Source organism: Mustela nivalis, assembly GCF_964662115.1.
Source record: "Mustela nivalis genome assembly, chromosome: 2".
NCBI classification, from domain to species: domain Eukaryota; kingdom Metazoa; phylum Chordata; class Mammalia; order Carnivora; family Mustelidae; genus Mustela; species Mustela nivalis.
This window is the reverse complement of record NC_139021.1, coordinates 168,544,563-168,559,849: the sequence shown is the minus strand read 5'-3', so window position 1 is coordinate 168,559,849 and position 15,287 is coordinate 168,544,563. Positions and strand designations below refer to the sequence as shown.

The following is a 15,287-nucleotide window of genomic DNA, read 5'->3' as shown; positions in this document are numbered from 1 at the left end:
CCCTGGTAAAGGGCGCCTGGGTGCCTTGGTCAGTTAAGCTTCAGACTCTTGTCTGCCAAGGTCACGATAGCAGGGTCGTGAGCTCCCACTTGGGTGGGGAGCCCTTCGTGGAGTCCCCTCCTCCGGTTCCGCTTGGACCCCTGGGTTGGCCTCCCTGGGATTTCAGCTTCTCTCCCTCTCCTTTCGCCCCTCCCCACCCCCCATTGCACGCATGCGCGCTCTCCTGCCCTAAAACGAAACGAATCTTTAAAAAAAAGAAACACTTGGTAAATGGTAGCCTTGCCATTGCTCACACTTTCAAAGTTGAGTTGTTTTACAATGTACTCTACTGTTTAATTTAAAAATTTTAATTGAAGAAAAAAAAAATATATATATATATATATAATCGGATGCTCCCAGGGTCGTAAAGCTTTGGAAACTCAGATAACAGACAGAACCATTTAATTCATATTTATTTCACATTTGATCTGTAAACTTTTTATTAAAAAAAAAATCCACTGTCATTAGCAACGAGTGCTGCCGTTAGTTTATCTTTAGTGAAATAAGAGCGCAGGCCTTAAAGAGTCTCTGTCTAAAACGTGTAGAAACTTCGATGTAAACACGAGGTGTCCGCCCTCCTCCCTTGATTTTGGGAGTTCGTCAATGACATGATCTCAACCAGAAAAGCAGGGGGGAAAGGACAGCACTTTGATACCTAAGAGCTCCCGGGGCAGGAACTGCACGGTTTGGCAGGCTCATTTGTCTTTTTGAACTGTTTACCTTGGGCAAATTGTATCAGGTTTGCTTCTTCCACATAATTTCCACTCCTCCATCTAAAAACAGCAGCTAAAAGATTTCTTGCAGTCAGCACTTTCAGAGAAGGAGGGGCAGGTGCACAAACATACAAGAGAGAAACATACATATTCTTCAAGCAGTGGCCCTGGAGAGAGGGAAGGTGGGACAGAGGGAGGGAGGGACCCAGGAAAGAAAGACTTTTAAAGTGAGTTACTGGGGCGAAGGGTGCATCAGAGGATAATGGCTTTATACACAGGGCTGCTGCAAGGCAAAAAGGTTCGTTTCCTTCTGTCTTGGTCCCTCCTTGTAATATTTACATAGGAAAAGGCAATTATGCTGTTAGGCACAGGGGAAAAAAATGGACAGAAAGCTTTTCCCCCTCAGGGAATCTCAAAGCAGGTCCAGCCCCAAGGGGCAGTCACCAGAAAGGGACTTGCATTGCAAAGGGGCCGGGCCTGAACCTAAGATCATGTGTCTGCCTCAAAGGCATCTCCAACAGCATCACAAGCCCAGACACTGGGGACCTTAGCGTGTACTATCAAAAATAGTGTTTATTTACAGTGGGGGGAAGGGCGGATGGGCAGGGCTGCCCTGAGCATTTTTTAAAAACAGAGTTGGGGGGAAAGAGAGAGCAATTAGCTAGGACGGGGTAACCCCCATCCCTTAATCCTTCGTGAACCATACCCTCTGGGGTCCATTCAGTGCTTTTTTGCTCTGATCTGCACTGACAGCTGGACTCAAGGGAGGTGAAAATACCTTTAGGAAACAATACTGATTAGGGGACACCCAAGAACCAAGGAGGATCGCTCCAAGTCATAAGCGACCCTAACAACAACTGGGCGGCCTCCTGCCCCCCCCAGCCAGTTCTTTTCCCTGGGGGGAGGGGAGTAGGGAAGAGTAGAGGCCCACAGGAGCCGCAGGGCAAGGCCGGGTCAGGAAAACACCGAGTAGGCAGGACCCGGGTTTCAGTGTGCTGGGACTGCATAGATGCGCCCCTCGATCCCCGTCGACTACAGCGGGCGCCAGTCTGTTCGCGGGCCGCGCACCCGGCGCTCACACGATCCGTTTCCTGTCCCCCCGGCAGAGGATCTTCTTGAAGGCCCGGCGGAAATCGTGGTTGAAGATGGTGTAGATGACCGGGTTCAACGAGCTGTTGCAGTAGCCGAACCAGAAGAAGAACTTGAAAAGCGTGCGCGGCACGGAGCAGCCCACGGCCGTGAGCGTGTACGTGAAGAAGAAGGGGAACCAGCACACCACGAACACGCCGATGACCACGGCCAGCACGAACGTGAAGCGCTTCTCGCGGTTCTGCCGCCCGCGCCAGCGCGACGCCTTGGCGCCCCCGCCACGCTCCTCCCCTGGCCCCGCCGCCGACGCCCCGAGCCCCGTGGCCCCCGGCCCGCGCCGCGGCAGGCTGTCCCCGGGCTTCACCTGGCTCGCCCGGGCCTTGCCCTTGGCCCGGGGACCGCGCTCGGACCTGCGGGGCCCCGGGGGCCGCTCGGCGTGCTCGGACGACGAGCTCTCCTCCAGGTCCAGCGCGTCCGCGTCGCGCGGCCCGGCCGGCGCGGGCTCCCCGGGGGCGCCGTTGAGCTGCGCGGGCAGAGGCTCGGCCTCGGCGCCCACGGGACCCACGCCGCGCTCCGGGCCCAGGCCGTTGGGCCTGCGCTCGGCGCCCCCCGGCGGCGCGGCGGCGGCGTCCGGGCCCCGGCGGCTGGGCGGCACGCGGGTGCGGCGCTTGGCGATCTGGTAGATGCGCACGTAGACCAGGATCATGATGAGGCAGGGCGCGAAGAAGGAGCCGATGCACGACGAGATTACGTACCACTTCTGGTCGTTGATCTCGCAGCGCGGCTCGGCCGGCTGCGGGCCGCCGCCGCCGCCCTTCTTCTCGATGGAGATGAGCGGCGGGAAGGAGATGACGGCCGAGATGACCCACACGGTGACGATGATGGCCTTGATGCGGCGCGGCGTGCGCTTCAGGTTGTACTCGATGGCCTGCGTGATGGACCAGTAGCGATCCAGGCTGATGGCGCACAGGTGCACGATGGACGAGGTGCAGAAGAGCACGTCGAGCGCCAGGTAGATCTCACACCACGCCTTGCCGAAATACCAGTAGCCCATGACCTCGTTGGCCAGCGAGAAAGGGATGACGAGCGTGGCCACCAGGATGTCGGCCGAGGCCAGAGACACCAGGAAGAGGTTCTGGGGCGCCTTCAGCGCGCGGCTTGTGAACACCGCGATGATGACAAGCACGTTGCCGAACACCGTGAGCAGCATGAGCAGGCCGGCCAGGCACACCAGAGTCAGCGTCACCTGCAGGGAGTAAGGGGTGGCCCGGGCGCCGCCCCCTGGCGCCTCGGTCCCGTTCCAGCTCGCGTTGCCCGCGTCCGGCTGCAGGGAGCCCATGGGCGCGAAGCTGCCCTCGGCCAGCGGCTGCTCCTGGCGGAACATGAACGCGGGTGCCCGCTTGCCTGGGCCTGCTGCCAGCTGCCTTCCGGCCCGGCGCCCGTGGGTCCTCCTCTTCCTCCCGCGCCCCGCTCGCCCTGCGGCGCCTCACATGGGGAGGGGGCCGCGGGGACGCCGGCCTGAGCTGGGGGGCGGCTAACAGCCCATGGACCCGGCTCCCGCGAACGGCGCCCGGCCCGCGCTGCTGGCGCTCGTGGGGGGCGACTTCTCCTTCCCAGCTCCGCACAAGTTTTATTTCTAAGCGGCGGGAGAGAGTAGGTCGAGCCGATGGGGAAAGGGAGATTTATTCTTCAAGAAGGGAGAACAGAAATCATCGGTGGCCTGATCGCTTGGAGGGATGACAGAAAATTTAAAATCTAGCTCTATCTTGACTCTCGAGCCTGAGCGAAAGCAAGAGGTCTTACCGTGTGCGGGGCCCGCCCCCACCCCGGGAGGCAACCGAGGGGCGCCGATGCGGGCCTGGGGTCCTATGTCTGTCTTCTCACATCCCCGAAGCGATTACCGACTCTCTCGCTGCCCCCAGACGCGGCGATGCCGGCCGGGCCCGGGCTGGGGCCAGGGTGCGGACTCTGCCGCCTCTCTCCGAGCGCCGCCGGACTTCCAAAGTTGCGTGCCCAGCTGGGGCTGGGGCTGGGCGCGCGGAGCTCGGGGGCGGCGACGGCGGCGGGGTGAGCCGTGTGCGGGCCGCATGAAGACGCCCCCGTCCTCAGGTGGGCCGGGGCAGGTGGCCGATGGACCCTCCGAGAGCCGCGGCCGAGGCACACGGTCTCCTAGGGCGTTGGCCCGGCGACTGCGGGCGCTGGGGGCAGCCGAACCGGCCGGGGTCCGAGGGCAGCTTGAGTTGGGGCAGGAACGCGGGGCCAGGGGGAGAAGGTGCTGGGGGTGGCCGGGAGGCGGCGCGCCGGCTGCTGGGCGTCTGCAACGAAGCCGGAGCCGCTGCTGCTCCGCCGCGCTCACGGTGGACTGGTTTTATAGCCCCAGGATCAAGCCGGCGTTGCCGAGCAGCCGGCGTCAGCCCCCACGTGGGAAACCGACCCTCCCCCGCCCCTTGCGCCTCTCCTCCGCGGGTCTAGCGCCCTCGCCCCGCGTGGGACCTTGGGGAGCGCTGCTCCCCTGGTGGGACGGGCTCTTTGGAGAGGCGGGTACCTGGAGCGAGGGGTTTAAAGAGCCCGGGGAGTGGGAGCGGCCCCTGCTGGGAATTGGCCGAGCAGCTCCGGGCCGGCCCAGTTGAGGGCAGCTGGTACCGGGGAGTGCCCCCATCGAGCTGGGTCGGAGGAAAGAGAGTGGGGGACCCTGGCCCGAATCGGGAGCAGCACCCACCGGGACCAGCAGCACTCGAAGCAGCCTGGTCCTGGGCCGCGCCGCTCTCGCCCGCAAGGACTCCTGGCGGTGAGGCGAGTGGGGTCCCGGTGAGAAAGGAAGGCTCGGGTTCGCATCGAACCCTTGGGGCGGAATGGGACGGACCCCCGGAGAGCGGGACCCGCCTGAGTCCAGAGCTCCGCTCTGGGGAGAGGAGGCCACGTGCGGTCTGAGCCTCAGAGCAGCCTGCGGGACACCGGCGGCGGGAGGTGTCTGGACCGCGCCCCCTTACACAGCGGTGAGGAGGGGTCCTGGAGGCGGCGGCCAGGCGCCGCGACTGAGCGAGGGCGCACTGACACCTGCTGGCAGCTCTTCGTCACGGCCGCCACGCCGGGCCCTTTCTTCCGCCTCTGCAGTCCTTTGCCTCCAGCGCCTTCTCCTTTTTCAAGACAAGTTTGGGTCCGAGCTCAGGAAAAGAGAACCCAGATTTTAAATGGCATTTTGTCACGTTGCAGAAATCTTCCTAAAGCATATACTTGGTGTGTCGGGAGTGGGAGTTCGCCTGAGAAAGTCACATTGGGAAGGGCTCAGCAGGCTTCAGGACCAGGACTGGCATCCCATCCTGGCCAAGGCACCGCCCGCCGTGCCCACAGATCCGAGATGCCTGCGGCGTACCCTAATGATTGCCCAGTTCTAGCCGGCCACCAACCATTTTGTGTTGGTGGAGGCGGGAGAGCTAGTCTCCTCCCCTTCCCCGCCCCCATCTCGGATGCTTGCCCACCGTCTTTTAGTTAAGGAGGAGGGGTGCTGGCCCAAAGAGGAGAGAATCATTTCCGTGTTCTCTCTGACCGGAATAGCCTGGAGCCAGGGGAAGGACTAGTTCTTCTCAGCCTGCTGGTTGCGGGACCATAGATCTCAGCAGTTGCCCACGGAAAAGCCTGAGTTGTGTTATCTTCGCTTTTCAGATCAGCAGGCAGTTTAAGGGTAAGCCCAGGAGGACAGGCTCTGTTAATGCTAGAGATTAAGAGAAAAGTTACCTAATTGAAGGACCTGATAAAGCAGAATGCCTTCTGGAATCCAGTAAGTTGGAATTTCAAGACCCAGCAGATCACCTCCCCCAACGGCAAGGTGCAGGCTAGGGGTGGGGAGGAATGCAAGGCCTGGAGCCTCACATTAGGTCCCAGATGATGTCTACATATCGCACCAGTGATACAGTGATTGAAACAGCATCTCTGGATGGACATAGTCAGGAAGTCTGTATCTTTTCAAAGCATTTCACAGAGTCTCATTTGACTTTCATCTCCCAATCTCTGATCCAGTCAGAAGAACTCCTCTACTAGTCTTCATTCTGAGGAGCCAAAAAGCCCTTTTCTGGAGGATCTAAAGAAAGCTGAGAAGACAGAATTTCCTCCCTCTGTTGAGCCCATCACTCCCCACCCTCTACTCAAATCTCGGCTCTGAGTCTCCTAGCAGGATGCAGTAACATGGCACTAGGCTCAGCTGGCCAGGTGATACACTCATTTTTGCACAGCAACCAGGAGCCCTTAACTTCGAGTATGAATGATGAGAGACACAAAAACCCAAGGCCAAGGCATTCTGGGGCTCACGGTGCTATTGACAGAACTTGAGGAGGGCGTCCTGGACAGCCTCCGCTGCCCCTCTCCCTACCCCTGCGAACGTGCTGCGGTCCTCCCGTCTCATTTCAGAGGCAAGACAGAAAGTGAAAACGCAGGCTGAAGGACTTTGCTTTCTTGGTTCTCTGCGGCTAGCCTGTGTATGACCCCTCTTGCCACATTTTCTGAAGGCTTCCCAAAGAGCCAGTCAGTTCCTTAATTCCTGGGTTTGGAGTCTTTTCTACTAAAATGAGAAGAGAGGTCTTTCAAGGCACTAAGGTCTGTGAGACCAGTCGCCAACATTTCCTAGCTTTGGCTAGTCCCGGGCTGTGTCCAGAGCCCCTCACCTGCAGAGTTCTACCTCCTTCCTCTTGTACATGCCCCTTATCACCAGGCCCTTGGCCTATTTCTTTGACACACAGGGTCAGTCTAACTGAGCTTAAAAAGCTAAGTGGGCACCATTATTTTTTGCTAGAAGATTTAGTGCTGTGCTAGCTGAATGAGGCAACACTGAGCAGAGAGACATCCACAAAGACAATACTTCCTAACCAGGCTTATTTGTCAGCCTTGCCCCGGAAGATCAAACACACTTATCAGTGCTCCCCCTGCACTGTCATGATTTGTCAGGTCTGTGGTGGGAGGCAGCACGTGTATTTGAAAAGGTTGCTTGGCAGGTGCTAACCAGTGCGCTCAGGACTCAGTGGCCTAAGGGAGACAGGTTGGGGGGGGGGGCAGGGAGGGAGCAACCAAACACCCTGAGGACTTTCAGCCAGTCAACCTGAACTACAGAGAAGGTGTTCCAGATTAGGAATCACTGCCCTGGCGGCCAGTGGGACAGCCAGGGGGCTATCCCAGGCCTCAGGGATCTGAGGCCAAACAGGTAAGAGCCACTGCAATATGGAGGTTGACTTCTGTGGCTCAAGAAGTCACCTCTGGGCATCCAAGTGGGGGTCCACCGCTATTGTTAGTATTAATAAACATAAATACTATTTGTTAGCACTGACCCCATACCAGGCATGATGCTAAGCAGTTTATGTATTCCATGTATTGTGTATGATCCCCCAAAACAACCCTATAATGTATATACTACCTATCTTTGCAGATGGGAAAAACAAGACTCAGAGAGGAAAACCGGCTAAGTAGAAAGTTCATCTAATAAGTAGCAGGGTCAGATCTGTCCTGATTTTAAGCCCACTGAGCTTTCTAACTGCCTTTCTGTGGGTGCTGTCCTCTACCACACTGACAATAGGAAACCTGCAAGAGAATCCTCAGAAATACGAGTGTGGACGAGCTGTCAGTTGGTCCCTGTATCCTCTTCGCTCTAGTCCATTGTGTGGCCGCTAGAGCAGGGCAGTGCGGGGCCAGACGCGTCCCTTCACTCCACATCTGACGCTGCCACACGAGAGGAAGCATCGAGCGTCCTCCCCACAAGACTGAGCACTTGATGGAGAGCCAGCACCAAAACACCGCTTACACAACCACGGAGTTGTGACAGAAGTCACAACCCCACTCTCCTGGGCGCCCATACGTACTCCCTTAATGGCTCGGGTGACCTTTTATTGCACCTGCTCACCTGTTCGTTTATACAGTAGTATAGTAAGGGGGAAGGACTGTTCTGTTCATCTTTGTATGCCAAGAACTTACATAAACCAGGCTTTCTGGAAATCAAGTTTCTGGAACCTACCCCTTGGAGATTCAACAAGACTGTGGTAGGACTTGTATTATTAACAAGTTCCTGGGTAATCCAATAAATACCAAATGTAAGACGCGCTGGCATAGATAACGGTTAAATGCGTGGGTGATGACTGCATCAAAGAATTAGGGAATGGATGGATACCACTTTCCATTAAGGTTTCCAAGAGGGAAGAGGCCCAGAAGAAGGTGCCTACGATGGCTAGCACTTCATTCCAAAGTCAGGAATTAGTTGAGGTATCTTAAGTAGTTCGGGGACTTGAGTATAGGATTCTCTCATAGTCTATCTATCTATCTCTGTCTTTTGTTATGTCTCTATAGATTTTTTCCTAAAAAAAAAAAAAGAAAAGAAAAATATAAGTGATGAGAGATGTTCTATTTATAACTATCAGCTAGGTAATTTGCCAGTAAATGAAAGCTGCTTAAACTCCATAATCTGTTTGTCCTGGAATTCCATTTGTAACTAAAGGGTCAGTCAACACCAAATTATACCTTGCCTTTGTCTGAAGGGAGTGAGGGAACTGGGTAGGAGGTATTATTAATTGCTTAATTTCTTTCTTCTTGAAGGCTTGACTAAGGGGAAAAAAAAACAAAAAACAAAAAGACCCAACAAACTCATGCCTCATTAGCCTGGGCTCCTAGGCTGTGACATAACCCTCAGGAACAGGAGTGCAGACACACAAACATAGGGCACACACCCACGCACGCAGACGGTACTCAACACACATTGTCATCCATCCGAACACCAGGAGCAGGTGGGGAACGCCGTGTCCCCACCGCTGCCCCCGCCACGTGCACAGCTGGCACGGAATGCTGCCCCGAACCAGGGACATCTGTCAAATCCCTGCCACAGGGGTGGTGGGAGGGCAGTCACTAGGAAAAAAACCCTGTTGCTCCCTCTGAGCCATTGTTTAATTCCTGCACTTTCTTGTAACCCGTGCCAGAGCCCTTCGGGGTCCCACCATAAGGGAGGGAGGGTGAGTGTAAGTGCAGAGAAAGGCCAGGATGAGAGCTGTTGTTCGGTGCTGCCTGATCTCCCCCTTCCTGCGTGCGTCTCATCACAAGCTGCCTGCTGCCGGGTTGTCTCGCTGTGCTCACAAAAACAAGTGAGACGTCCTGCCGCTGCCTCCTGCTTTTTCTCGAGAGCACTGGCCCTTCTCACCCATATCCCTGGGAGGGGAAGGTGGGTGTCTTCTGCCACCACCAGCCCCAGACCAAGAAGAGAGCCCTGTGCCAGGATGGGCGATCCCTCCCGGGTGCAAGAACAGGCTGGGCTCCTCTCTGGCCCCTCGCGGCAGCCCTGGACATGGACGTGTTTGTGTTTCCACAACCCTGGGACCGGGGAGGGCCGTGTGTGCCCACACAGGAACCTTGTCGTCACTTCCTGCAGCTCTGCAGGGCAGTCCCCATAAATAAGTGCCCTTTCCCATCACGTCCAGGCGATTATCTTGCCTGTTTCGTCCAGAAGCTTAAGGAAAAGCAAACCTCGAATCAGTTACGTCAGGTGATGGCTATTCATTCTCAGGTGTGATAGGAGCTGCTCCTGGGGGTAAAGGAGATAATGGTCACCGATGTTAATAACTCTTAAACTAACATTCATTTATCTGGATAGGTAAGGTGAATTCACCCTTCACATTTACTCAAAGAAACCATGGAGACACGGTGCCTGAAACATAACACACACACACACACACGCACGCACGCATGTGCGCACACACCCATGCACACACGCACACAATGTAAAATGTGGTCTGGCTATCAACGCTCCCTGGAAATGATTTCACAAACTCCAGAAGAAATCCATCTTTCTAACCAAGAAGCACAGAAAGGGTGTGTTTGCTACAAGTGATAGCGTCAGGGGAACCCCGAGAGAAGGGAGCAGGGGTCCTCGCAGCAGTAAACCCCAGCTCACCTGGGAGCTGTGCCTGTATATGACCGACAGAATGCAGCAGAGCAGACACTTCGAACACTCTACTTTGGCAACAGTGGCCGTAAAAGGAAAGACAAAACCTGTGGTCCAAAACCAGCCTGAGCACTGCTATGTATTTGCTCAGTCTTATAATGTGTATAAAATAGTTTCAGCACTGCTTCTTCAGCTATGCCACTACAAAAAAAAAAAAAAAAAAGAAAAAATCAAGCTACTAAAAGGAGTTCAGAGACTACAGTATGCTAAGGGAAAGAGACCAGACACAGAAGTCATGTACTGTAGGATTGCATTTACACACAAGATTCCAAATTGGCAAATCCAGGAAGGCAGAAAGCAGATTTGTCCTTGCCGGGGCTTTAAGAAGGTGAAAGAGGGAGCAAGCACTTTTGGGGTGTGAGGATTGTTGTGGGGGTGATGAAAAAATGTTTTGGAACTAGGTAGAGGTGACAGTTGCTCAACATTATGAAATAATCACTTTAAAATGGCTCATTAAAAAAATAAAATGGGTAATTTTGTGTCATCTGAATTTTATCTAAAAATTTTTAAAGATTTTATTTATTTATTTGAGAGAGAGAGATCACAAGCAGGGGTTTCTGCAGAGGGAGAGGGAGAAGCAGGCTCCCTACTGAGTAAGGAGCCCAATGTGGGACTCCATCCCAGGACTCTGGGATCATGACCTGAGCCAAAGGCAGGCGCTTAGCCGACTGAGCCACCCAGGCACCCCTCACCTAAACTTTTTTTTAAAGAGTTCAGAAATTGTAAGCAGTTCTCCTCTACCTTGCACCCGACTGAAGAAATATAATTCCCTCAGGACAGTCAAATACAGTTTTATATGTTTGTTTGCTTCCAGTGTTTTGGGTTTTTTTTTTTTTTTAAGTTTCCCCTTCTGATTTACTTTACATTATGAATATGCAAAATATGCTTCCAAAAGTCAAAACTATACAAAACAGAAAAGTGTCATCGCATCGTGATGCCTCCCACCACCTCCCCACTTAAACCAGTTTCATTGTCTTCCTTCTGTGAAGATAAGCAAACAACATATCTCCTGTAAATCACTCCATATCAGTTCGTATCGACCTTATTTTCATCTTTTTTTTCATAGCTGCATAGCATTCCATGGTGTGTACATATCATTGCTTATTCAACCAATTTCCTATGCTTGGACATCTTGATGATTCCAGTACTTTGCCATTATAAATGATGCTGGGACGGGTAACTTGTGCATGCGCACTCTCCTTTTGTTGGAAACATAGCTTGAGTTTACATTCCTAGGAGTGAGACTGCTGGGTTAAAAGGCAAATGCGTGTAATTTTTGTAGATATTGCTGCATTTCCCTCCACAGGGCTTGCACCATTTTGCATTCTCTCGGGTCACATATTCAAGGGCCCATTTCCCCAAGTCTTGTAAATGGAGCATATCATATTGTCAAACTTTCAAATTTTGCAAACCTGATGGGTGAAAAATAGTATCTCATTGTAGCCTTAGTATGCATTTCTCTTATGAGTACAGCTAAGCATCCTTTCCAGATCTACATTGGTCAATTTTACATCTTTTTGTCAATGGTCTATATTTTTAGCTTATTTTTTCTATATTTAGCTATTTTGGTCATAGTTAGAAAGGTTTTCTCACCTATGTTTTCCTCCCAGTTACTTGTATAGTTTTAATTTTTACATTTAGATCTCTTAATCTTAGTAATAATAATAAAAGAATAAAAGCTTTAATTTTTTTCAGTATTATTTTATTATTTGTCTGATAAGACTAGTCCCCTCTCTTAGTGCTTCCATTTCAGTGCTCTCCTTGGTATTCTTGAATATTCATTTTGTCATAAAAACTTTAACATTGACTTGTTTTCCTCCATACAAACTCATAGGTATTTTTTTCACTAAAATCTTTTAAATTCTTTATTTAAATTCAGTTCAGCTGACATACACTGCCGTATTAGTTTCAGGGGTAGAATTTAGTGATTCACCAGTTGCATATAACACCCATTATATCAAGTCCCCTCCTTAATGCCCGTCACCCAGTTACCCCATCCTCACACCATCCCCCCCTCCAGCAACCCTGTTTGTTTCCTAGAGTTTAACATCTCTTCTAGTTTGCCTCCCTCTCTATTTTCATCTTACTTTATTTCTCCTTCCCTTCCCTTATGTTCATTTGTTTTGTTTCTTAAATACTGCATATGAGTGAAATCATATATGATTTGCTTTCTCGGACTTATTTTATTTAGTATAATACCCTCTAGCTCCATCCACACTATTGCAAAAGGCACGATTTCATTCTTTTTGATAGCTGAGTAATATCCTATTATATTCATATATACACAGTATGTATAAGAAGATATATATACAGAAGATAGAGTATATATATATATCTTCTTATACATACTGTATATATAATGTATATAATGAAATATATATATATACTGTATATAGTATGTATATACTGTATTTTCTTTATCCATTCATCAGTCAATGGACATCTGGGATCTTCCTGTATTTGGGCTATTGTGTACATTGCTATTAATTTAGGGAGAATCAATATCTGGATGATGCTGAGATATCCTATTTGAGGAGAAGAAATGTCTTTCAAATTGTTCAAGTCTCCTCTGTTTTTTAGGAGTGTTTTTTACAATATGTATTTTTATATGTTTTTTACTGTATGTATTAATATCTACATCTGTATCTATGCTTTTGAACATTTCTTATTATTTCTTATTATTATTTTATTTTTCTTCTTCCTAATGTAAATGGGATTTTCTCATCCATTGTATCTACTGGTTATTATTCATGTATATCATACATTCTCAATGAGTCAATAGCATACAGTATATTGTGTTAAGTTTTGGTCTCATTTTTGTCATAGTATCTTATCTTAAAATTCTGTATTATATTAATTGTGTTCTCTATTTTTTCCTTTCTTGATTTAACAGAAATTAGGTAGGAAGGCTTGTCTTTTTCTTCTAGTGGTTATCTTTGAATTAATATGTTTTTTAATAATGCCTAGGTTTTTTTTTTTCTTACTAACCTTTCATTATATGGTATATTGCTTTTCAGTGGTATCTTTCAGCTGTCATCTACACAAAAATTACCTCTATTTTCCTCTCTCTCCCTTTTCAACAATTTCATCAAGATATAATTCATATACCACAATTCATCCACCTAAACAATTCAATGATTCTTAGTATATTCTCAGAATTGTACAAGCACCCCCACAATCAGTTATAGGAAACTGTCATCACTCCAAAAAGGAATAGTGTACCAATTAGAAATCACTTTCCATTTCCCACACTTCTCCCAGCCCGGGCAACCATTTATCTACTTTCAGTCTCTATAGTTTTCTCTCTACTGACATTTTGTGTAGATGAAATCATATAATTTGTGGCATTTTGTGACTGGATTGTTTCATTTAGCATGTTTCCAGTGTTTATCCATATTGTAATATAATCAGTATTCCTCTTTTTTATTGACAAATACTATTCCATTCTGTGGGTATATCACATTCTATTTATTCATTAATCGATGATTAGTTGACTATTTCCACTTTTAGCTATTATTAATAATGCTGAACGAATATTAATGTACAAGTTTTTATGTAGACACATGTTTTCATTTCCCTTGGATGTATATCTAGGAGTTGGGTCATCTATAGGTCTGTGTTAATATTTTGGAACTTCCAGACTCTTTTCCAAAGCATCTGCACCACTTTACATTTCCACCAGTAATCTGAGCATTCCAGTTTCTTCACGTCCTTACCAATGTGTGGTATTAGCTTTCTTTTTCATTATAGCCATCCTAGTGGGCATTAAGTGGTACATTATGGTGTTAATTGGTATCCCTTCTCCCCTTTTTTGGATTGCATCCTTCCTACTTTGCCAGAATATTTAATAGCTGCATATTCTTCTTTACCCTCTCACTCCATCCTTATTTTGGTTTTTGTTTGATTGTTTAAATTTCTAATATAAGCTGGAAATTTACTTTAAGACTCTTGGCACTTTTGAAACACACAGGCCTGTATTTGAATCAGTTTCCCCTACTTACCCTGTGCCCACACAGACATCACTTAACCTCTGTGAACCTCAGTTTCAGCATCTGTAAACTGGGAATAATAGAACTTATTTCCTGTGGCAGGAATTAGATGAGATGATGCATATTAAGTACTCGACAATACTGCCTACCATATACTAATGGCTAATTCATGATATGTATCATTACTAATATTGCTAATTATTTCCTACTCTCTTCTACATAAGTAGTATATAGGATGTAATAACACAAGAGAGGCCACAAAGGAGAAAGAGACCTCACCTCAAAAAGATGTTTTGTGGGCGCCTGGGTAGCTCAGTGGGTTAAAGCCTCTGCCTTCAGCTCAAGTCATGATCTCACGGTCCTGGGATCGAGTCCCGCATCAGGCTCTCTGCTCGGCAGGGAGCCTGCTTCCTTTCGTCTCTCTCTGCCTGCCTCTCTGCCTACTTGTGATCTCTGTCAAATAAATAAATGAAATCTTTAAAAAAAAAAAAAGATGTTTTGTGAAAGATAGCTTGGTAATGATGCATGTTTAAGGGGACTGTGTTCTAAAACTCTAGAAGAATCTAAGGGTCCTCACCTAACCCTAGCATGAATTGTAGCACAGAGTCCTAGGGAGCACTGTTCATGAGTAGTGGAGAACTATATTGGAATGTCTAGGCAGTTGTGGATAGAGACCAGGCTAGAAAATGCATTTCTAATAAATCTCAGATAGCATTAGCCTAGGTAATCCAGAGATCTGAAGAAAACAGTGGAAGCAACACAAGATTTGCCAGACCAACTCAGACAAACTCTAATGTCTTTTTCACCAACACCTTAATATCCTCCCTAGTTGATGATAAGACTTCACTACATTTTTTTCTATTTTTACAATATTTTTTCAGATCACTAAAATATTTATTTCTTGTTTTTCTCCACATTAGAATGCAATGAATCAGAAGAATGTTACTGGCGAGGAAAAGAAGCGAACATTTAAAAATAGGAAATTCATACTGAAGAAATGCAGAAATGCCATTTTAAGATTATATTTTGGCGAAGGCAATTAATTAGCTTTTAACAGACGTTATCCAAACAAAATAAACTTTAAAAAACAACATGATTTTGACAATATTGATTGCAAAATGAAATTGACTTTTTTTAAATGTGCTAAAGAGGGACTAACCATGTTCACTATTAGTGTGGTAAGAGTCAATATGCAGTATCTGGGAATGTTAGCATGTTATCAAGGCCAACTCTGAGAGTTGCACAATAACTCCATGCTAGGGCTTGTAAGTCACTTGTACAGCCAGGAGTAAAACAGTACAAAATCATAAAGAAATGATACTTTGAGGCTGCTTTTTACCACTTGGGGCATCAGAGTACTGCCATAATTTCTTGGAGAAAGTACAAGAGTCAATTTATAATACCAAAGAAGTAACAACTAGAATATTTCTGAGAAAAATGGTGTTTCAAAATTTGAGAGGCTAACTATAAACATACCAGAATGGCTAAAAT

The 15,287-nt window shown here is 48.7% G+C and overlaps 1 protein-coding gene across 1 annotated transcript; it reads right to left on the bottom strand.

Moving 5' to 3' along the window:
• Positions 1-435: 435 nt before the first annotated feature.
• On the bottom strand, positions 436-3,360 carry ADRA2A (adrenoceptor alpha 2A). Its single transcript, XM_082714326.1, has one exon. The coding sequence runs from the start codon at positions 3,223-3,225 to the stop codon at positions 1,828-1,830; it is 1,398 nt and encodes a 465-aa protein (XP_082570452.1). The 5' UTR covers positions 3,226-3,360; the 3' UTR covers positions 436-1,827.
• Positions 3,361-15,287: the final 11,927 nt, after the last annotated feature.

Coding starts and splice junctions, on each gene's coding strand:
- ADRA2A (XM_082714326.1), bottom strand. CDS start 3,225: ATGTTCCGCCAGGAGCAGCCGCTGGCCGAGGGCAGCTTCGCGCCCATG.